The following is a 25,118-nucleotide window of genomic DNA, read 5'->3' on the forward strand; positions in this document are numbered from 1 at the left end:
ATAACTACTATAATACTGCCCCCTATGTACAAAAATATAACTACTATAATACTGCCCCCTATGTACAAGAATATAACTACTATAATACTGCCCCCTATGTACAAGAATATAACTACTATAATACTGCCCCTATGTACAAGAATATAACTACTATAATACTGCTCCTATGTACAAGAATATAACTACTATAATACTGGTCCCTATATACAAGAATATAACTACTATAATACTGCCCCCTATGTACAAGAATATAACTACTATAATACTGCCCCTTATGTACAAGAATATAACTACTATAATACTGCCCCCTATGTACAAGAATATAACTACTATAATACTGCCCCTATGTACAAGAATATAACTACTATAATACTGCTCCTATGTACAAGAATATAACTACTATAATACTGGTCCCTATATACAAGAATATAACTACTATAATACTGCCCCCTATGTACAAGAATATAACTACTATAATACTGCCCCCTATGTACAAGAATATAACTACTATAATACTGCTCCCTATATACAAGAATATAACTACTATAATACTGCCACCTATGTACAAGAATATAACTACTATAATACTGCCCCTATGTACAAGAATATAACTACTATAATACTGTCTCCTATGTACAAGAATATAACTACTATAATACTGCCCCCTATATACAAGAATATAACTACTATAATACTGCCCCTATGTACAAGAATATAACTACTATAATACTGTCTCCTATGTACAAGAATATAACTACTATAATACTGCCCCCTATGTACAAGAATATAACTACTATAATACTGTCTCCTATGTACAAGAATATAACTACTATAATACTGCCCCCTATATACAAGAATAAAACTTCTATAATACTGCCCCCTATATACAAGAATATAACTACTATAATACTGCCCCCTATGTACAAGAATACAAGTACTATAATACTGCCCCTATGTACAAGAATATATACAATATAAAACAATACATTTGATCTTTATAGATATTAAGTGAAAGCATCGCTGATGTTTCAAGCCTGAAAACTTCATAGAATATAAATCTTTAATTGCACTTTTTCCATATTATACAAATTTCCGCCTCAGCATATTGTCTCTAGTTGTGGCCTTCGGATAGGGTCCTGAAAGGTGTTGTCCAGTGATATCAAGTTATCGCCTATACATGGGTCTTACTGATTGGTGGGGTCAGACTGCGGGTCCCGTCCTAATCTTCAGGACTTGGAATGTTTGTTCTTGTTAGAATGGGGGGGATTGCACATGCTTGACTTCCACTCCATTCATTTTTATTGGGGCTGCCAAGTGCTGTGCTCGGCTTTTTCCAGCAATTCCGTAGAAAATGAATGGAGTGGTGGTCCAGCATATGACCTTTCTTTACTATTTTGTAAAAACGTTGTCTCCTGTTCTGTCAATCAGTGCGGGTTCCCCACTGATCAGTAAGTTGTCACCTACCTTGTGGATAAGTCATATAACGTCTTTTTATCGGACAACATTTTTTTATAATCCCAAAGCAAATCCAAAAAGGGAGGTAAGTACCGGACATTTGAACAGAGCCCAATATAAAGGGGTCCAAACTTTGAGCGTTCTTACTTAAATTAGGGATAAATAATCAATATCAAGAAAAAAGTTCCAGAATTTGGTCCTCCTGAGCTTATTTAGGTTTCAAGTCATTTGTCTTGGCCTTCCGATAACATGAACATTCCGAAGAAAGTCATTGTGTCCTCCTGAACGCGGATAAGGTTTTTATGTGACATGTTCACAAATACTTCATCGCCCTTCGTTACCATAAAGGTGCCCCCTAGAAAGCTGCTTCCCCTCCATGCCGAGGATCCTTGAGTGTCGCAGAATCTCTGAACATCCTCTATCATAGGTATGTCTACAGCTGAGCTTCTCCTCAATACGCGATGGGTGAAGAGTAGATTTTCTGTCTTTTGGGGACATTTGGATAATCCCAATTGAAGCTTGGAGTATATGAAATATAGTCCGCTCTTCGGGCACAAAAATGATCCATTGTTATACTTGACCTCGTGAAGGAAGGCTAGACCTCTGCTATGCTCCCACCGAAGAGAAGCTTTAGCAGAATTGTCTTGGACAAGACCTGAAAAAAAAGATGTTTGGGTCAATACCTTTGTTTACTCCTGTATTTATTGGTAGTACGGCACAAATTTGGTAATCCTCAATGATGGTTTCTGCAGTGACACTAGTTTTCCTCCATGGAGATACTTGAACCCTTGAGAAAGATCTATACGGGTACTATAGTGTTCCTCCATTGGCATACTTGAACCCTTGAGAAAGATCTGGATGGGTACTATAGTGTTCCTCCACGGGGATACTTGAACCCTTGAGAAAGATCTAAACGGGTACTATAGTGTTCCTCTATGGGGATACTTGAACCCTTGAGAAAGATCTAGACTGGTAATCTAGTGTTCCTTCACGGGGATACTTGAACCCTTGAGAAAGATCAAGCACAAATTTGGTAATCCTGAATGATGGCTTCTGCAGTGACACTAGTTTTCCTCCATTGAGATACCTGGACCCTTGAAATAGATCTAGATGGGTACTATAGTGTTCCTCCATGGAGATACCTGAACCCATGAGAAAGATCTGGATTGGTACTATAGTTTTCCTCCACAGGGATACTTGAACCCTTGAGAAAGAACTGGACGGGCACTATAGTGTTCCTCCACTGGGATATTTGAACCCTTGAGAAAGATCTGGACGGGTACTATAGTGTTCCTCCATGGAGATACTTGAACCCTTGAGAAAGATCTAGATGGATACTATAGTGTTCCTCCATGGAGATACTTTAACCTTTGAGAAAGATCTGGACGGGTACTATAGTGTTCCTCCACAGGGATACTTGAACCCTTGAGAAAGATCAAGCACAAATTTGGTAATCCTGAATGATGGCTTCTGCAGTGACACTAGTTTTCCTCCATTGAGATACCTGGACCCTTGAAAAAGATCTTGATGGGTACTATAGTGTTCCGCCATGGAGATACCTGAACCCTTGAGAAAGATCTGGATTGGTACTATAGTTTTCCTCCACAGGGATACTTGAACCCTTGAGAAAGAACTGGATGGGCACTATAGTGTTCCTCCACTGGGATATTTGAACCCTTAAGAAAGATCTGGATGGGTACTATAGCGTTCCTCCATGGAGATACTTTAACCTTTGAGAAAGATCTGGACGGGTACTGTAGTGTTCCTCCACAGGGATACTTGAACTCTTGAGAAAGATCTGGACGGGCACTATAGTGTTCCTCCACTGGGATACTTGAACCCTTGAGAAAGATCTAGATGTGTAATCTAGTGTTCCTCCATGGAGATACTTGAACCCTTGAGAAAGATCTAGATGGGTACTATAGTGTTCCTTCATGGAGATACTTGAACCCTTGAGAAAGATCTAGATGGGTACTATAGTGTTACTCTACGGAGATACTTGAACCCTTGAGAAAGATCTGGACGGGTACTATAGTGTTCCTCCACAGGGATACTTCAACCCTTGAGAAAGATCTGGACGGGTACTATAGTGTTTACAACTAGAGAAATATGGTCACCATAGTGAAATTTATATGAACAGATAAGGCCATCTTCATACAAGGGACCACAAATTTGCGAATTAAAACAAATTTTTGCCTAAATTTTAGCCAGTAAAATACCATCCTACAACGTCAAGATCATACTACAGTAAACAATTCTAAATAATACTGCTGTATAGTGTTCATGTAATAAACAAATAATTCTCCCATCAACATTACCAAAAAAGTAAAAAAGTATCAACTAAAATCTCAATTAAAACCTAAAAAATTTCAGAAAAAGTTCAACTGAATGAAACTTAGTGATTTCAGTTTTCGCTCTGAATTCTTTCATGGGTTCTGAACAATTGTCCAATTTCATGTCCCATAAAATAGGATCTGGGTTCAATATTGTTCTTCCAAGAGGGAAGAAATGCTTTCCGTGGAATTTGGTTTCATTAATCTGACGTATTGGAGCAGTAATGCTATCTATCCACCATACGTACCTGTGACATGAGCGGAGGGAATAGGCTGCCCATTTCGAAAACCTGAAGATAAAAGCATATCAGAAAGTCACAAGACAATCCAGCTAAAATAGACCCAAGTCATCATTGCATATTCACCACTTCTTGGCCTGAAGACCTCTACATTTCTAACTTTTGAACAAATCATTACAGGAATTTTTCCTTTTTAAACTTCTATTTTGTTATTTAGTTTTCCTGATCTTTGTTACATCACTGTGGCTTTTCTAGATATTTTAGACTGTTAAAATAAGGAAAGAGTTAATGTCTTCAGGCCTGCCAAAAAGTTGTTAAGAGTGTGGGATTTCAGTTTTGGAACAAAGACTTGTTCATTGGATGGGTGGATACTGGGAGTGTCTTTACTTATTATGCCGTTATGTGTTCTACTATTTGCTATTATTCATGTACGCCCATATTTCTGAGGACTATAAAAGATCGGATTTTCATTAACATCATTTGGAGAGCTTTAGAAATCACATGATTGTATATTTCTTTAATTCTAACTGACGCCATAGAATGAATCCCAGAAACTTTTAATTGGAGTAAGAATTACTTCAACAACACTTTTTAAAAAGTTGCACCTTCTTCAGTCTCTCCTTCCCAAAAATTATTTCATTTACACCAGAAAGTTTTAGTAAAACAATTTTGCCAAGTTTTTTGAAACATACAACTTTTTGCTCAAAAAATGCAAAGGTATAATAAAGAACGATTACAGTGGCATTTTAACTTTGATAGCGCCTAGAGAATAATGATTCAGAATAACTTTTACCAGAGAATGTACAGACAAGTCAACATATTGTGAGACTGTGACCGGGGTTATCTATGACGGCCGGTATGTCTCGCCCCGGTTGTGCTCACTCCATGATAGAAAGTAAATCCACTCTAGGGTTAATGCTGTTTCCCTACAGGCTGAAGGAAGGGTTAAATGGAAACAGGAACAAGGGCAGGTGTGCCGGGTGTGAGGGAGTGAACACAACTCCCTGAGTTCTCTGCTGGAGAGGCACATGTATATTGGTGTGGACTTTTGTTTGGACATTAAAACCGTGTGCTGTGAAACTTAATGCCTGGATCCCATGTCTTCTGCTGCGCAGCCGACCACGCTACCTCACATATGGTGGAGAATGCGGGCATCCCAGCTGGTGAGGTGTAGCTTCCTTTTCTGGTGACCCGGTAGCACATGTCCTGGATTCAAGCGGCTATACTACGGCCCAAACCCAGCGACGCCATGGAGGACATACTAAAGCATTTGGCTCAGGCTAATGCACAGCAGCAACAGACCAATGCACACCTGCTCCAATCCTTGAAATCGCAGGACCAAAGACACCAAGAACAGCTGGTTCAGGCCAATGCACGTCAGCAGCAAGCCTTGCAATTGCAGGAACAAATACATCAAGAACAGATGGTTCTCCTGGCCAAGTCGATCCGTGCTGGACCGGCAGCAACAACCCCGGGACCGGGTGATGACGGCAGCGTCCGGAAAGCGGTGAGACAAGCGTTGCAAAAGATGACCCTGGGGGATGATGTGGAAGCGTTCCTGGCGGTGTTTGAGCGGGTGGCCGAGCGGGAAAAGCTGCCGACCCCCCAGTGGGCTGAGCTATTGTCGCCCTATCTGACGGGGGAACCCCAAAAAGCGTACCTGGACCTCTGTACCGAGGACGCCATTGACTATGTGACCCTAAAAGCCGAAATACTGGCACGGTTGGGGGTGAATACCTATGTACGGGCTCAACGGGTAAATCAGTGGTTCTATGAGGAAGCCAAACCCGTACGCTCCCAGGCCTATGACTTGTTGCATCTTGGAAAAAAGTGGTTGCAGCCTGACACTCTGAGCCCGGCGCAGATGGTGGAAAGGGTAGTAGTGGATCGTTTTGTGCGCACTTTACCCGTCACCGTTCAACGGTGGGTAGGACAGGGTGACCCGAGTACCCTGGACCAATTAGTGTCCCTGGTAGAGCGGCATGTGGCTACGCAGGACTTGATACGGGACACTGAGACTTTGCGTACCGCCCGTCGGTCCGGCCCCTCCAAGCCTAGGGCCAAGGACCCACCGCTGACAACGGTGCAGGAGTCCCCTACCGTCCCGTCTGAGGCCGCGGCCGCCAATCCTGAGGTCCGGAAGGTTCTGTACCCTAAACGACAACCCGTCAAGGGGGTTTCCGTCCCCATTAGATGTTGGCGGTGCCAGCGGGTGGGACATATGGAAGCCCAGTGTCCACTCACCACGGAGCCCATGGATTGTGGGGTTACCCAGCGGGGTTCAATGTATGCTCAGGTGGTGTGTACCGCTGACCTGGTCTCCCCAGAGACGGAGCCCCACTTGTGCCAAATACAGGTGAATGGATGTCCGGTTACAGGATTGTTGGATTCCGGAAGCTTGGTGACCCTTGTGCGATCCACCTTGAGGGCTAAAGTAAAGGCCACAGGACGTACCGTGGGGGTGGTTTGCATACATGGGGACCGCCGAGACTATCCCACAGGGATTGTCACCATCACAGCACCTTGCGGTCAGGTGCAACATGAGGTGGGACTTCTTAACACTCTTCCCTATGACGTGATCCTAGGAAGGGATCTGCCCTATTTTTGGACTTTATGGAGGGGACCCCCTAAGTCTCCTCAGATATTGGTCAGTCCGGGACCTGAGCCCTACAATCCTGAATCCGGGACACCTGCCGTAGGGGTCCCCATGATAGGGACAGAATGTGAACCCGATAGGTCGCCCCTAGAGGTATTGGCAGGAGAGGCTGAGACGGTCAAACCCATCCCGGAGTTGGAGGCGTCCCCGGATACGTTTGGGACTGCCCAACTCCAGGACCCTACATTAATACATGCCCGGAGTCGGGTGACAGTAATTGACGGGGTGGCACAGCTGCCCGGTGCCCAGGTAAGGTATTCCCATTTCGCTCTTATGCAGGATTTACTCTACCGGGTAGATGAAATACGGGGCGTGGGGGTAGAGCAGTTGGTGGTGCCCCAGCCGCATTGTCGGCGGGTCCTCGACTTGGCTCATAAACACCTGATGAGTGGCCACCTAGGGGTCAAGAAAACGCAGGAGCGAATATTGCAAAGGTTCTATTGGCCCGGAGTCTTTGGGGAGGTAAAACGGTTCTGCGAAACCTGCCCGGAGTGTCAGCTTACCGCACCCCTGACCCATTTTCGCAGTCCGTTGGTACCGTTACCCATTATAGAAGTCCCTTTTGAACGGATAGGGATGGATCTGGTGGGGCCCCTCGTAAAGTCCGCTCGAGGGCACCAACACATCCTAGTGATCGTTGACTATGCCACCCGGTATCCCGAGGCGATACCTCTCAGACATACTGCAGCAAAGCTTATAGCTCGGGAGTTGTTTGCTGTGTTCTGCCGGGTGGGGTTGCCCAAGGAGATCCTTACGGATCAGGGGACCCCATTCATGTCTAAAGTGACCAAAGAGCTATGCCGGCTACTCCAGATCAAGCAGTTGCGTACGTCTGTGTATCATCCTCAAACGGACGGTTTAGTCGAGCGTTTCAATAAAACCCTGAAAACCATGCTCAAAAGGGTAATTTCAAAAGACGGGAAAGACTGGGATATGATGCTTCCCTATTTGATGTTTGCCATCCGTGAGGTGCCACAGGCATCCACGGGGTTTTCGCCTTTTGAATTGTTATACGGGCGACATCCCCGGGGATTGTTGGACCTGGCAAAGGAAACATGGGAGCAAGAGCCCACCCCCCATAAAAGTGTGATTGAACACATTTTAGGAATGCAGAACCGCATAAGCATGGTCATGCCAATTGTGAAGGAGCATTTACAGGAGGCTCAGGCCGCGCAAAGCGGCCGCTACAATAGACAAGCCACCGTGCGGACCTTTAAACCCGGGGATCGGGTGTTGGTATTAATCCCCACGGCAGAGAGTAAATTCCTGGCTCAGTGGCAAGGCCCCTATGAGATAAAGGAAAGAGTCGGGGTGGTTAACTATAAAGTATTGCAGCCCGGTAGGCGGAAACCTGAACAAATATACCATGTCAACCTATTAAAACCTTGGCAGGAACGGGAAAGCCTGATGGCTGTTTTTTCCCCATCTCCCTCCTCTTCGGGTCGTTCACCTCCGGCTCCAGCGACCTCCGGAGAGGACGAACCGGAAGTAAGGATTGGAGAAGCCCTCACCAAGACTCAGAGGCGAGAGGCCAGACGGTTGGTTCAGCAGAACCCCGAGGTCTTCTCCGAGCTGCCCGGTAGGACCAGTCTGATACGACATGATATTGTCACCGAGCCCCACCTGAAGGTACGCCTGAAGTCATACCGGGTACCGGAGGCTCGACGACAAGCCATATCGGAGGAAGTAAAGACAATGTTACGCCTGGGGGTCATCGAAAAATCCCGGAGTGAATGGGCTAGTCCGATTGTCCTAATACCAAAACCCGATGGCTCCTTAAGGTTCTGCAATGACTTTAGGAGATTGAACGAAATATCCAAGTTCGATCTCTACCCCATGCCCAGGGTGGATGAGCTGATTGATAGGCTGGGACAGGCGCGGTATTTTACCACGCTCGACCTGACCAAGGGGTACTGGCAGGTGCCACTGACGGAGTCCGCCAAGGAGAAAACCGCTTTTGTTACGCCGGAGGGTCTCTTCCACTATGTTGTCTTGCCTTTTGGGTTACATGGCGCTCCGGCCACGTTCCAGAGGTTGATGGACTTAGTGCTGGAACCCCACCAGGCGTATGCATCAGCGTACCTTGATGACATCATTATTTACAGCTCCGATTGGCAGACCCACTTGGAACAGGTACAAGCGGTGGTGGACGCGCTTCGAACAGCCGGATTGACAGCCAATCCCAAGAAATGTGCGTTGGGACTCACGGAAGCCCGCTACTTGGGCTACGTGATAGGCCAAGGAGTGATTAAGCCCCAAATTAACAAGGTTGAGGCGATCCAGAAGTGGCCTAGACCCCTGACCACGAAGCAGGTTAGGGCCTTCCTGGGTATCGTGGGGTACTACAGGAGGTTTGTAAAGGATTTTGCGGGACTATCAGCCCCCTTGACGGACCTTCTCAAAGGCAAGAAGTCCGTCATGGTGCGCTGGACTCCGCAGGCCGAGGACTCCTTCCGGGCCCTGAAGGGGGTCCTGTGCGGACAGCCCGTTCTCGTACACCCTGATTTCCGGAAGGAGTTCATAGTACAGACTGACGCCTCAGAGGTCGGCCTGGGGGCAGTGTTGTCTCAGGTGGTTCAGGGGGAGGAACACCCCGTCACCTTCTTAAGTAGGAAGCTCACCCCTCCCGAGCGGAATTATAGCGTAGTGGAGAAGGAGTGCCTGGCGATCAAGTGGGCCTTGGAGTCCCTACGCTATTACCTGCTGGGACGGCAGTTTTGCTTGGTGACGGATCACTCTCCACTGGTCTGGATGAGGTCCGCCAAGGAACGGAATGCCCGGGTTACCCGGTGGTTCCTTTCTCTGCAGAACTTCCGGTTTACGGTTGAACACCGGGCCGGTGGGTTGCAGGGCAACGCCGATGCCTTGTCCCGCGGCCCGTGTTTGATGGCGGGAGTTCAACCCCGCACGCTTGAACTGAGGGGGCGGGTATGTGAGACTGTGACCGGGGTTATCTATGACGGCCGGTATGTCTCGCCCCGGTTGTGCTCACTCCATGATAGAAAGTAAATCCACTCTAGGGTTAATGCTGTTTCCCTACAGGCTGAAGGAAGGGTTAAATGGAAACAGGAACAAGGGCAGGTGTGCCGGGTGTGAGGGAGTGAACACAACTCCCTGAGTTCTCTGCTGGAGAGGCACATGTATATTGGTGTGGACTTTTGTTTGGACATTAAAACCGTGTGCTGTGAAACTTAATGCCTGGATCCCGTGTCTTCTGCTGCGCAGCCGACCACGCTACCTCACAATATTATAACACCATAGCATGAACAGTAGCATCTCCAGGATGGATGTAATAATAGCTGTCATTTTGTACCTTGTTTGTGCCCTCTGCTGTACAATGGGACTAGGGATAAGCACATCGGGAGGGATTCAAAGTCACCAAACCACTCGGATTTTACCCGGAAATCTGACTCACAGCAAATTTACAATTTTATTCTCCATGATATGATTTACACACCGTTAACCTTGCTGTTCACTGTTCCCGGTATGGTCCTTTATACCTTTTTCTTTCCATCGTTGCGCACTGAAACTCCGGGCAACTTCACGATAGATTTGCAACTAAGTTAGGGATGCCCCGGCACATGCCTGGGGAGTCAACTTTACAGCATGCACTCCAGATCAGGACTGCCGGACTCAACTAGGCCTCAGACACTTCTTCTCTTCCAACCATGGCTGTTAGGATTCAGGAACGTAGGAGGACCAAAAAATGTGGAAACCCAAAAGGTAACAGAGTGGCTGGAACCTTAACGGACTGCAGACCTAATCCTGACACACAACTAGAAGTAGCCGTGGGACGAGCCCATGATGACCTAGTCGTCTCAACACAGCCGGAGAACTAAATATTCTTACAGATAGAAATATAAGAAAGCTAATCTGCCTCGGAGCAATCCCCAAAGATATAGATAGCCCCCCACATGTAAAGACTATGGTGATATAGGAAAACACAATACAAAGCTAGAAAAAATAGATTCAGCAAATGTGAGGCCCAAACTATCTTTATAGGAAAGGATAGAAAGGAGTACTGTCTGCAGCCGTAAAAACCCTAGTAAATACCAACACAACAGATATGGAAAAACCCTGAGGCCAAACGGCCTCTCCCCCACTAGATCAGTACTCAGATGTTACTGGGATCCAAAAACACTATATGAGGGACTGAATTAATACCAAGCATGACAAAACACATTGTAGAATCATGGAGCTAAGTATACAGACACTCCCAGCAGGGAATGATCCCATTCCACAAGGAACTCTACACAGGCAAAATAGGAATCAAGCATAGGATCAAAGCAGAAAAAACAACAAGAAAGTGGAAACAATAAGCAGAGGTACAAGACCAACTTATCTGAGAGGAGTTCTGGTAGTGAGCAGGGCTGGTTTCAGAATGTCCTCAACACACAGGATATCCATTGAGCACCGGCAAGTGTAACAGGAGGAAACTGCTCAGTTATATAGTCCAATCAGAAATGCCTGATTGCCAGTCCTCCACAGGTGTGTGGCTTTCATTCCACAAATCAACTGCATCACCAGCACTGACCACAAGAGGGAGCCCCAAAATGGAAAACGTATTCACAACACATGGGTTAGCCATGGCTGTAAGTCCTGGCCTAGAGTCAAGATGCTCAGGGTTTCAGTGTGTAATGATGGTACCAAGAGGTGCTGAGAACAATATAGGGTAGCGCAAACAGCGTAAGTGGACGGAGAGATGAGCATTGATCTATTAGTTGTTTTTTAACCATTTTCTAGCTCTCTATGGCTCAAAAACATGTCTGCTATTTTGCCAAATTCACTTGGAGCAAATGCCAAAAAAATCCTCATTCTTCATAATATGGATTTTTTTCAAAATATGAGTAGAATTCAATTAAACCCGCACATTCTAGTTGGGAAATTTTCTCATGACTTTTACCTGATCTGGAGATCATTTTCTGGGCTTCCCTTTGTTGAGTCTGGAAGAGATTAAATCCAAAGTGTTAGACATACATACAAGAGACTCGTCATGTAGACCTCAGTTATTCCAAGAAAATACATGTGAGGGTAGGAAACCACACCATGTCTATGTGGTCCAGATGGGTTGTGGCCTGTGATCCCACTGTTTAAAGAGAGAACATTTCACTGGATTTTTTTTATTTAAGCTGAGTTCCTCCTCCAATCAAAGCTTCTCCACTGATTCTGGAACAGTTTTTCTTTTTTTTTTCTGTTCCTCTCCGTTCCAAAGTTATATGTTCCAAAAATTAAGGTGCAAATTTTCCCATCAACAAACTGGACGGATGCCGTAGAACTTCTTGCGTGGAAGTGTAATGGATTGCCCATTGTCACACGACAAAAAGAAAAAGCCCACCGAGAAGTTCTGTGGTATTTTCCCAAATGGTCAAGGAAAAATGTGTACCTCTTATTCCCAGAGGACACATCTTTGGAACAGAGGATTATGGGGAAAAAAATCTGTTCCAGGGGAAGCGGCAATTGGAGAAGCTACTCAGTTAAATGAAAAATCCAGTGAAATATCCTCTTTAAGGGGCTTTCCCAATACTATACAAATTGTTTTTACTGGATAGTGTAAGAAAACTAAAATAACAAGTGTATGTCACCTCCTGGATGGCACTGCTCCTCTACCATCCATACAGTGTCCGCTACCGGACTCCTGGCATCAATGTCTAGCGTGGGCGCCACATGACCGCTGGTTGTGTGGTAGCTTGCAGGTTGTAGCTTGGTCATATTTTATTCCATTATTTATTTTTTAGACCCATGTCGCGTATTGACGCCAAAGTCATCGAGTAACTTCAGCCTAAGTGTTACCACTAGTGATCATTGAGTACTGCCATGCTTGGGTGCTGGATACTTGTAACGAGCAGTTTGATGCTTTGACGGGCTCAACTAGAGTAGCTAAGTATAATGGAAGTCAATGGGGAATAAGGACATTTTTCTGACAGTGCTTGAATCTCACATTGACTACCATTATACTTGGTAAACGAGTCAAGCCTGTCTGAGTGTCAAATTGCTCGATACAAGTACCAAGTGTACCGCCCCGTGCTCGGCAGCCGAGCCGCTCGGATCCGGACCTTCAGTGGGTGGCTCAAGGGTCTCCGGACCCGGGGGTCCTGCGGTCACGTCAATCAAAAAGGGGTTTGCGGTTTGGGGACGTAGGTGTACGGTCGGAGCCGTGTTTAAGTTCGTGATGCCACCCACTGGATGTGGTGAAGGTGGACGCCCCCGCTGCAGTTACGGGGCACCCGGGGGAGTTGTTGCGCAGTAAGTTGTTAACCCCTCCATGGGCAGGGATGGTGGCCCCGGGACCCGTTGGGGGTGTTTGGCGGTGCAGGGAGATGGGCGGCCGGAGGGCACTGATGTACTCACTATTAGTAAACACACGAGTCTCTGGTAAACCAAGGTGATGGTGGTCTGTGCCCGCAGCCGGCTGCAGTCTGGTCCCCCACCCGGTTGGTGGTCTGTGCCTTTCTCCTGCACCTGTTTGTGATGGTGGACTACCTGCGCTTGCAACTTCAGGAGTCCGCTCCCGGCTTTTGGTTGCCTGAGGAGCCCTTTGCCGGCAGACGCTGGCCCGTGGTATCTATGAGCCGTGGCGGTGGCTTTCTATCCCCCTCGTTGGGCTGTTGCCTTCAGTCGGGACTTTGGGTGGGACAGGACCTCTAGTCCTGGCCGCAATCAGTGAATTAGCTAGCCCCCAGTCGCTTCTGGACCTAGCTTCAGGGTCTGAGTACCCCCCTTTGTGCTCTGGTTTCCGAGTCGGTTACCTGGGTCGTTACCAGCGGGCCACTACCCTGTCCCAGTCCACCACAGTTCCACCGAGCCGTCTTCCCGGCTCCTGCAGACGGAGACCACCGTCTGCCTCCTAGCCAGCAGTACCAGGGCTCCTACCCTGGCACCGGTTCAGTTTGGGTTTTTCCTCTGCTGGAGCTGCACACAGCTCCAGCCCATACACCTCTCCACTTGACCTCTAGACTTGAACTCGAGAATACAACTAAAACTTTCCCACCCCAGGCTGTCTAAGACTCTTCGGTGGGCATCTTCCAACCGCCTGGTTCCACCCCCTGGTGTGTCCATCAAGCTCTGAGGAGGGTGACTAGGGTTTTATATGTTTGGCTGCTGTCACCTGTTAGGGAACGGTGTAGTGCGAGGCCCTATCTGTGACTACCTGGTCTGGCCAGAGCGTCACACAAGCACCCAAGTATGGTAGTTGTCGCGGGCGGGGAGGGCGCCGCCGCTGCGCTCGCTAACGCTCGGGTCCGGCGCTGCTGCGATGGCTGCTCGGTGGCTCGAGCGGTGGGCCGGATCCGGGGACTCGAGCGGCGCTCCTAGCCCGTGAGTGAAAGGGGCGGTTTGGTTTGGGGATTTGGTCCGTGACGCCACCCACGGTTCGTGGTGAGGTTGGGGCACCACCGCTGCTGGTGACGGGGATCCCGGGAGCGATGGCAGAGAGCAGCTGGGATGTTGTTTCCCCCTCCGTGGGTAGGGGTTGGTTGTCCCGGGGACCGATGAGGTGACGTGGAGGCAGGGTCGGGAAGGTGCAGGGGTGCCTAGACTGCGCAGCGCAGTGCCGGATGGCACGGTAGTACTCACTCAGCCACTAATGTACGCAGAGTCTCTGGTAAACCAAACGGTTGGATGGACGGGTCCCGCAGCCGGCTGCTGTATTTTCTCCCGGACGGTTGGTGGTGGCTGCCTTTCCCTGCACCTGTGTGTATGTTCGGTCCCGATGGGTTCCCACCGGTAACCCGCTCCCCGGCGTATATATATGCCGGAGGAGCCCTTTTGCCCGCAGGCTCTGGCCCTTGGAATTCTAGCTGTGGCGGTAGCTGTGTTTCCTTCTGCTGGTTGGACGGTTGCCTTCTATCGGGTCTTGGCTGTTAGGTAACCCCTGGGGTTCTGGTCACTGACAGATTTGACCTCTAATGGCAGCTCCAAGCCTGGTCGGGGTCCGCAGGCCCTGCCTGTTTGTGCTGGCTTCACTTCGCTCCCCGGTTCGGTACCGGCGGGCCACCGCCCGACCCCGGTCCTACGGTTCCGCGTTGATCTGCCTCTCCTGCAGACGGCCACCACCGTCTGCCAACCTTGCTCTTAGTGCCCGGGCCACACACCCGGACACGGTCAGTTTGCTCCTCAACTACTACTTCACTCCTCTCTCCTTCACTTCCCTAACTGTTCTCTACTCTGCCTTCCTTTTCCCGCCTCCAGGACTGTGAACTCCTCAGTGGGTGGGGCCAACCGCCTGGCTCCACCCCACCTGGTGTGGACATCAGCCCCTGGAGGGAGGCAACAAGGATTTTGTGTCTGGCTGATGTGCCTGTCTCGGGGTGGGGGTGGGTGTTGCAGTACCTGTGACGACCTGGCTAGTCCAGGGCGCCACATAGTGCCCGCTCATCACTAGTTATGAGTACTGAGGACCCGAGCATGGTAGTGCTCTCTCATCGCTAGTTACGAGTACCAAGCACCTGAGCATGGAAGTGCCCGCTCATCACTAGTTACGAGTACTGAACACCTGACCATGGTAGTGCCCGCTCATCACTAGTTACGAGTACTGAGCACCCGAGTATGGTAGTGCCCGCTCATCACTAGTTACGAGTACCCAGCACCCAAGCATACAGTTAGGTCCAGAAATATTTGGACAGTGACACAAGTTTTATTTTAGCTGTTTACAAAAACATGTTCAGAAATACAATTATATATATAATATGGGCTGAAAGTGCACACTCCCAGCTGCAATATGAGAGTTTTCACATCCAAATCGGAGAAAGGGTTTAGGAATCATAGCTCTGTAATGCATAGCCTCCTCTTTTTCAAGGGACCAAAAGTAATTGGACAAGTGACTCTAAGGGCTGCAATTAACTCTGAAGGCGTCTCCCTCGTTAACCTGTAATCAATGAAGTAGTTAAAAGGTCTGGGGTTGATTACAGGTGTGTGGTTTTGCATTTGGAAGCTGTTGCTGTGACCAGACAACATGCGGTCTAAGGAACTCTCAATTGAGGTGAAGCAGAACATTCTGAGGCTGAAAAAAAAGAAAAAATCCATCAGAGAGATAGCAGACATGCTTGGAGTAGCAAAATCAACAGTCGGGTACATTCTGAGAAAAAAGGAATTGACTGGTGAGCTTGGGAACTCAAAAAGGCTTGGGCGTCCACGGATGACAACAGTGGTGGATGATCGCCGCATACTTTCTTTGGTGAAGAAGAACCCGTTCACAACATCAACTGAAGTCCAGAACACTCTCAGTGAAGTAGGTGTATCTGTCTCTAAGTCAACAGTAAAGAGAAGACTCCATGAAAGTAAATACAAAGGGTTCACATCTAGATGCAAACCATTCATCAATTCCAAAAATAGACAGGCCAGAGTTAAATTTGTTGAAAAACACCTCATGAAGCCAGCTCAGTTCTGGAAAAGTATTCTACGGACAGATGAGACCAAGATCAACCTGTACCAGAATGATGGGAAGAAAAAAGTTTGGAGAAGAAAGGGAACGGCACATGATCCAAGGCACACCACATCCTCTGTAAAACATGGTGGAGGCAACGTGATGGCATGGGCATGCATGGCTTTCAATGGCACTGGGTCACTTGTGTTTATTGATGACATAACAGCAGACAAGAGTAGCCGGATGAATTCTGAAGTGTACCGGGATATACTTTCAGCCCAGATTCAGCCAAATGCCGCAAAGTTGATCGGACGGCGCTTCATAGTACAGATGGACAATGACCCCAAGCATACAGCCAAAGCTACCCAGGAGTTCATGAGTGCAAAAAAGTGGAACATTCTGCAATGGCCAAGTCAATCACCAGATCTTAACCCAATTGAGCATGCATTTCAGTTGCTCAAATCCAGACTTAAGACGGAAAGACCCACAAACAAGCAAGACCTGAAGGCTGCGGCTGTAAAGGCCTGGCAAAGCATTAAGAAGGAGGAAACCCAGCGTTTGGTGATGTCCATGGGTTCCAGACTTAAGGCAGTGATTGCCTCCAAACGATTCGCAACAAAATATTGAAAATAAAAATATTTTGTTTGGGTTTGGTTTATTTGTCCAATTACTTTTGACCTCCTAAAATGTGGAGTGTTTGTTAAGAAATGTGACAATTCCTACAATTTCTATCAGATATTTTTGTTCAAACCTTCAAATTAAACGTTACAATCTGCACTTGAATTCTGTTGTAGAGGTTTCATTTCAAATCCAATGTGGTGGCATGCAGAGCCCAACTCGTGAAAATTGTGTCACTGTCCAAATATTTCTGGACCTAACTGTAGTAGTGCTCACTCATCACTAGTTACCAGTAGCGAGTGTCGCGGGCGGCGGGGCGCTGCGCTCGCTAATGCTCGGGTCCGACGCTGCTGCTGCTGCTCGGTGGCTCGAGGGGTGGGCCGGATCCGGGGACCCGAGCGGCGCTCCTCGCCCGTGAGTGAAAAGGGGGCTGGTTTAGTTGGGGATTTTGTCCATGATGCCACCCACGGGTCGTGGTGAAGATGGTCACCACCGCTGCTGGTGACGGGGATCCGGGAGCGATGTTAGGGAGCAGCTGGGATGTTGTTTTCCCCCTCCGTGGGTAGGGGTTGGTGGTCCCGGGGCCTGGTGGTGTGACGGGGAGGCAGGGTCGGTGAGGTGCAGGGTTGCAGGGACAGCGCGGCGCGGTGCCGGATGGCACTGTGGTACTCACTCAGACAGAAAGTCTCAAAGTCTCCGGTAAACCAAACGGCTGGATGCACGGGTCCCGCAGCCGGCTGCAGTGTGTCTCCCAGGACAGGTGATGGCGGCTGTCCTTCCCTGCACCCTTGTGTACTGTCTTGACTACGATGGGTTCCCAATGGTAGTCCGCTCTCCGGTGTATGGATACCGGAGGAGCCCGTTTTGCCCGCAGGCGCTGACCCTCGGGTCTCTAGCCTTTGGCGGTGGCTGTATACCCTCACGGTGCGGACGGTTGCCTTCTGACGGGACTTGGGTAGTTAGGAAACCCCTGAGGTTCCTGTCACGCTCGGATTTGACTGTTAACAGCGGCTCCAAGCCTAGTCGGGGTCCAATGGCCCTGCCTGTTTGTGCTAGCTTCACTTCGCTCCCCGGTCGGTACCGGCGGGCCAACGCCCGACCCCGGTCCTACGGTTCCGCGTTGATCCACCACTCCTGCAGACGGCCACCACCGTCTGCCAACCTTGCTGTCAGTGCCTGGGCCACAAACCCAGACACTCGCCACTTCACTCCTCTCACTTTCACCTCCTCAACTGAACTGACTGCTTTTCCCGCCTCCAGGCCTGAGAACTCATCGGTGGGCGGGGCCAACCACCTGGCTCTGCCCCACCTGGTGTGGACATCAGACCCTGGAGGGAGGCAACAAAGAATTTGTGTTTGGCTAATGTAACTGCCTAGGGTGGTGGGTGTGTGTGTGTGTTACCTGTGACGACCTGGATAGTCCAGGACGCCTTATTCCCCCTTGGTGAAATGCAGACCGTCCGCGGGCTGCCCGTCCATCACCAGTTTTATTTTGTTCAGAACTGTAAAAACATAAATAACATGTAAACATATAAAACATAAGCATACTTTTCAGGTCACTTGAACGTTGCACATATAAACATTTTTAATCACAGACGGACGGATGGATGTCTTCCGCTCTCCCACCCAAGCAACCTAGCCCTGATGCTGCCCCTAAGAAATGGGCAGCACCCCTTGACCCCAGTCCAGGTTCATTCTGCCCGAGCGGGAACGGGTACGGTAACTCGCACCTGACTGTCACTTCAAGGGACCCCACGTCCAAGGGGGACCCCTGACTCACGGAGGATCGCCACCGGTTACAGTAGTGGCGGGCCTGGGCCATCCCTTTCCTCCAGGCCCATCCTCCAAATCAGCCTCTCCGGAGGCGGCAACGGTGTCCATCCCACAACATTATTTACAACCCACTAGTTCGTTGGTGGCCTGCTAGTTCTCGGCCATGTCCATGAGCAGTTCCTCATGCGGATGGTAAAACACATAGGGTCCCTCCGGGGACAACTTGCCGGCAACGGCCGGGGTAATCACTGTAGATAATCAGATGAAAACTCGGTTGATTTGTATTCATTCACTCATTCACAACTGGAACACGGTGCTGGGGGTCCCAATGGGGACAACTGTATGCAACGGAGGACCGCTGACTATTCCACTTCTTCCTCTGAGGTGGCCTCGCCCTCCGCCTCCAACATAGCAAACATACGGTGGCAGGCCTGGTGGGAGAAGGTCGCCCGGTATCCGTTCCCTCCGCCACGCGGGACATAGAAAGCTACTGGCGCACTGCCATTGGGAAGACTTTCACCCGCTTCCTCGGACTCCGAGACCGGTTCTGTGTCAGCCCCCAAGCCGCTGTCATCTGACTCCAGGGGGCTAACAGTGGGACCCGGCAGGACAGTAATGGTTTCTAGCTGAGCCCCGACTCGTGGCTCTTCAGTGGCAAGTGACCCATCAGTGGTCGGCGTACTGTGGCCCGCCATCGGTTCTTCTACGTCAGCTGCTCCAGCTTTTGGTTGGCTGCCGTCCTTTCAGGCCTCCAGGCTCTGGCGGGGCAACATGGACTCCGCCACCTCCATCGGGGACGGCGGCCTGAGCGGGGCTGTACGGGCGGTCAGCACAGGCGATGGGTCGGGCCCGGCTGGGGCCAGGGGTAGACCGAGTCCTTCAGCCGCAGCGGCCGATCCTTCAGGGACACAAGGGCGTGGGTCACTCACCAGCTCCTCTAGCATAGCCTCTATTTCATGCGCCCACACGACCGCAGCCAGCTCCTCCATCTCAGCGGTCCAGCGATCCAGCAGGTCCCGCACTTGGGCCCGGTTACGACAGCACAACAGCATCACTTGGGTTTTCAGCCACGCCGCCGTCCCGGGGGCAGGCTCCGGAGACTCAGGCCTCTTAGGTGGTGCGGACATGTTGCAAGCTGCTTCCATGAACCGGGTATCTTTGCAGAGTCCTGGCGTCCCTGCTTTTATGGCCTCGGCTACATCACACAGGCTCTCACCCGCCCCCCCTTGGTTCTCTTTAACACTTCCGCTTGTTGGGAGCGGGGCTTCGCTTTCGCGCCTTCCCTGCTCGGGGAAGACGCTTGAGCAAGAAATCTTCGCGCCAAAGATGGCGGCGCTTCAAATTTTTCGTCCGGACGCCGCCGGCGGAGACCACAAGGCGCACTTCTACTGGTAAGTAGATGGGTTCAATCCTGTTCGTGACGCCAAGTTGGCGCGGGCAGCGGGGCGCTGCGCTCGCTAATGCTCGGGTCCGGCGCTGCTGCTGCTGCTCGTTGGCTCGAGAGGTGGGCTGGATCCGGGGACCTGAGCAGCGCTCCTCGCCCGTGAGTGAAAAGGGGGGTGGTTTGGTTGGGGATTTAGTTTGTGACGCCACCCACGGGTCGTGGTGAAGATGGGCACCGCCGCTGCTGGTGACAGGGATCCCGGGAGCGATGTTAGGGAGCAGCTGGGATGTTGTTTTCCCCCTCCGTGGGTAGGGGTTGGTGGTCCCGGGGCCTGGTGGTGTGACGGGGAGGCAGGGTCGGTGAGGTGCAGGGTTGCAGGGACAGCGCGGCGCGGTGCCGGATGGCACTGTGGTACTCACTCAGACAGAAAGTCACAAAGTCTCCGGTAAACCAAACGGCTGGATGGACGGGTCCCGCAGCCGGCTGCAGTGTGTCTCCTCGGACAGGTGATGGCGGCTGTCTTTCCCTGCACCCTTGTGTACTGTCTTGACTATGATGGGTTCCCAATGGTAGTCCGCTCCCCGGTGTATGGATACCGGAGGAGCCCGTTTTGCCCGCAGTAGCTGGCCCTCGGGTCTCTAGCCTTTGGCGGTGGTTGTATACCCTCACGGTGCGGACGGTTGCCTTCTGACGGGACTTGGGTAGTTAGGAAACCCTTGAGGTTCCTGTCACTCTCAGATTTGACTGTTAACGGAGGCTCCAAGCCTAGTCGGGGTCCGATGGCCCTGCCTGTGTGTGCTAGCTTCACTTTGCTCCCCGGTCGGTACCGGTGGGCCACCGGTCCTACGGTTCCACGTTGATCCACCACTCCTGCAGACGGCCACCACCATCTGCCAACCTTGCTGTCAGTGCCTGGGCCACAAACCCAGACACTCACCACTTCACTCCTCTCACTTTCACCTCCTCAACTGAACTGACTGCTTTTCCCACCTCCAGGCCTGTGAACTCCTCGGTGGGCGTGGCCAACTGCCTGGCTCCGCCCCACCTGGTGTGGACATCAGACCCTGGAGGGAGGCAACAAGGATTTTGTGTTTTGCTAATGTAACTGCCTAGGGTGGTGGGTGTGTGTGTGTGTTACCTGTGACGACCTGGATAGTCCAGGGCGCCACACAAGCACCTGAGAATGGTAGTGCCCGCTCATCACTAGTTACTAGTAGCGAGTAGCCGAGCATGGTAGTGCCCGCTCATGACTAGTTATGAGTACCGAGCATGGTGGTGCTCACTCATCACTAGTTATGAGTACCGACCACCCGAGCATGGTACTGTCTGCTTCTAACCAGTTTCGAGTACTGAGCTCCCGAGCACCATAGTGCTCGCTCATCACTAATTACGAGTACCGAGCACCTGATCATGGTAGTGCCCGCTCATCACTAGTTACGAGCACAGAGCACCCGAGCATTGTAGTTCTCGCTCATCACTAGTTACGAGTACAGAGCACCCGAGCATGGTAGTGCTAACTCATCACTAGTTACGAGTACAGAGCACCCGAGCATGGTAGTGCTCGCTCACTAGTTACCACCAATAGAGAAGATTCAACCATTGATGTTACATTTTTGCCCAATTAACGTTTCTTTTGGTCCTCAGGACACAGAACACACCAATTCATTGCAGATGTTGTCCATGGTGGGATTTGAAGCCAGGACCCCAGCAATGCGCCACCCTTTATTATTTATTATATAGTTGAAACGCTCAGTTTCCCTCCTCTCTTTATAAAGACACATCTGCAGTTTTTCCCTCCGCTATCTATAAAGACACATCTGCAGGTTTTTCCCTCCGCTATCTATAAAGACACATCTGCAGGTTTTTCCCTCCGCTATCTATAAAGACACATCTGCAGGTTTTTCCCTCCGCTATCTATACAGACACATCTGCAGGTTTTTTTTCACTATCTGACATGAAATCAGAATAAACCTTTCCCGTTTTCCTGGCTGATGTCTTGAGATGTTATTTCAGTATTCTTTTGACTTTCCCATGATGCCACACTAAGAAGCAATGTGTTTTAGGTGTGCATTACAATACATCCACAGGTGTCGCCACCGCCGTGATTCACAGTTGGGATGGTGTTTCTTAGGCTTCAAAGCTTCTCCCATTTTCCTCCAAACATAACATCATTATGGCCAAACAGTTCAATTTTAGATTTGTCTGACCACAGGATATGAATATAAAAATTAAGGGTTTTGTTCCTGTGTGCATTTGTAAACATTAATCTGGCCTTTATCTGTTTCTTTTGGAGTAATGGCTTCTTCCTGGCAGAGTGGCCTTTCAACCCATTTTGATACAGTCTCGTTTCACTGTGGATAATGACACAATGTTACCAGCTTCCACCAGCATCTTCACAAGGTCTTTTTGCTTTTGTTCTTGGGTTGATCTGCACATGTCTGACCAAAGCACATTCATCTCTAGCACACAGAACATGTCTCCTTACTGAGTGGTATGATGGCTGGACATTCCCATCTTGTTTGTACTTGCATATAATTGTTTGTACAGATGAACGAGGCAGCTTCAGGCATCTGGAAATTGCACCCAAGGATGAACCAGACTTGTGCAAGTCCACAATTCTCTTCCTGAGATCTTGGCTGATTTCTTTTGACTTTTCCATGATGCTGCACAAAGAAGCCGTGTATTTTAATGCACACCTTAAACACACAGCTCCTTTGTGTAGTTAAAGAAAGAAAATTCAAGATTTAAATTAAAGAAAATTATTTAACCTCTTGCACCTCATTATCCAAAATGTATGACGGGGATCCCATATTACAACATGACATTTATTGCCCTGATGATGTATTAGAGGACATAAAGACCTCAGGACCTCCTAATACCCAGGGCTCGGATGCACCTGAGACCTCCGTACTGCCTTTAGTTACATCACTGTAGTTTACAAGATGCAGATAATGAAAATGTAAGAAGTCACAGAATAGAAGTGCGGAAACCCCCCAAAAAAAACAGTAAACCCCTGAAGTGGTAAAAATGGCCTACTGGTAAATTAGTCACTGTATCTAATCCTATGTGTGAAACTGGACTGTATCTAAATCTATCATACAGCCAGCTAAGACAGTGTATGTGTTAAAGTATCTTCTTAGCTGCAGTATGTAATCTGCTTAGTATCTGCTTAGCTGCAGTATCTAATCTCGTCCCGTGTATTGCTATGTATTGCAGTATCTAATCGTGTTAAGTGTATCATGTGAGATACTGTCTGCAAAGCTGTTGTATCTAATTCTGAAATGTGTGATCCTGTCTGCCAAGCCAAAGTATCTAAGTCATTTTCTGTGATGTTGTTTGCTGAGTTGGTGTATCTAAGCCTAACACGAGTGATATTATGTGCTGAGCCTGAGCGCCTAAGTCTATCAGGAGTCGTATATCTAAACTCATCATGAGTTAAGGTATCCAATCTTGCTATGTTCAATACTATCTGCTCTGCATCTGATCCTATCATATGTATTTCTCTCTGCATAGATAATGCATCTAAGCTCATCATGGGATACTGTTCAGCTGAGCCATTTTAACTAATCAATGTGTGATACTACTCAGTGCACCAGTGCATCTAAGCCCATCATGTGTGATACAGTGTCAGGATGCCAGGTCATCATCTAGGCCAGGAATACATCCAATTCCCTTGCATGGACCCCACCATGTAGTAGAAGAACTCACCATATTCCAAGCTGCACCAAAGCTGGACTCCACCTTCATCAATAAGTAGATTATAGTCGCGGCTCCACACAACGCCAGCACGGAGAAGAAGAGCAGGACCAGCTGAATCAGCAGCAAGCCCCTTCCAGTCCTCCTTTTCACCAGTGGTGGACAGGGGATCGGCGGCTGCATATGGTCCTCCACCGTGAAGACGGACATTGGAAGTCTTCCATACCTGTCCATCACTAGCAGAGCACCAGGGGCTTTTGTAGTAAAAAGACAGACGTGACACAGATCTCCGATATGAGGGGGAGGGGATAACGGGGGAGTTTCAGCTCTACGACCACAAAGAGGGAAACTCATTCAGATACATCCGACACACGGACTGCACAGTCACCCGTGATATTAAGCCTAAGAGAAAGCTAAAACTTCAGATGTCTACTGTAGATGTATCTGAGGAACCCACGTTGATTATCAAAATGCTTTGACTATCCATATATAGATATCTACATACTACATCTCGTGAATGTCAGTGCATAAGCCAAAAACAGGAACAGAAAGCATACACAACTAAAATAAGACACAACCCAACTATAGAGAGTAGACCGTAACAAAAAAAGAAGACGATGGGGCTCAGGCCACAACTTAGTGAACTAAATATATATCAACAATTAAATATTATCCAACTTCATACATTTCAACGTAAAGCTTTGTGACGCCCTGGCCTATCAGGTCGTCACAGGGTACTGTGCAATCTGCCCTTCTGTGCAATATCCACCTCCTCCTTGGTTACGGGTCCTTAACCTATGGTGTTGCCAAAAACAGCTACCCAAAAAAAGGAAGACTCTGCACCACACCCACCAGACACACCAGTGGACGGCCTGAGTTGAATAGGGTCGCCCACTTGGGGGGTTGGTTAAGGGGAGGTCAGGAGTGCCAGGAGTAGGCGAGTGTAGTGTTGGAAGTGAAGGAGAGAGAAGGTCAGGAGCAGGGCTCCTTGGAGTTACTAGGTAGCAGATGTTGGTCTGGGCCTGGTAGGAGCTGGACCCCCGGTCGCAGGGGATCGTGACAAGGGGCACGGCATTGTCGTGGAGGACAGCCAGCGGCTTTGTACCATCACCGGGCTGAGACCAGGGCACGACGGGGTAAGTGGACCCTAGGTCAGGGAGTAGCTTCAGGCAACCTGACAATTAACCCGACGAGAACGGAGCCTTCAAGATCTACTCTATACTCGCTCCAAAATCGGGGTACTAGCGCAACGAGGGGGATAGGACTTTCCACTAAAATGGTCCAGGGAATCCCAAGCGTGAACCCTGAGAGCAAGCTTCCTCAGTTAGCCACACTGATGAGAGGGACCCGACTAGTTTCAAGCTATAGGGACCAACTAAGAAGAGAACAAGGTGCCAAGGGAAAGGTCACAGATCAACAGGCAACACCAGCAGAAATGGGACCCAAACGTGCTCCCTCTCAGCGGCAGCGGTGTCCAGAACTTTGGTGTACTAAGTTGTCGGTGTCAGCATTATTAGACTGAGTGAGTACACAAGTGACCCTTACCTCCCCAACGGCACATCCCTGTCACCATCCCCGAGTCCCGTGGCATCCCCCCTACCCG

General features: G+C 49.2%; 1 protein-coding gene across 1 annotated transcript; it reads right to left on the reverse strand.

Annotated features, from left to right (window-relative positions):
- Positions 1 to 1,073: 1,073 nt before the first annotated feature.
- Positions 1,074 to 23,749, reverse strand: LOC142302080 (lymphotoxin-alpha-like). The gene is made up of 4 exons (XM_075343159.1): positions 23,528 to 23,749; positions 11,587 to 11,626; positions 4,037 to 4,078; positions 1,074 to 2,110 (listed from the first exon to the last, which is right to left on the reverse strand). The coding sequence occupies exons 1-4, from the start codon at positions 23,747 to 23,749 to the stop codon at positions 1,680 to 1,682; spliced, it is 735 nt and encodes a 244-aa protein (XP_075199274.1). The 3' UTR covers positions 1,074 to 1,679.
- Positions 23,750 to 25,118: the final 1,369 nt, after the last annotated feature.

This window comes from Anomaloglossus baeobatrachus, chromosome 4 (assembly GCF_048569485.1).
Source record: "Anomaloglossus baeobatrachus isolate aAnoBae1 chromosome 4, aAnoBae1.hap1, whole genome shotgun sequence".
Taxonomy (NCBI): domain Eukaryota; kingdom Metazoa; phylum Chordata; class Amphibia; order Anura; family Aromobatidae; genus Anomaloglossus; species Anomaloglossus baeobatrachus.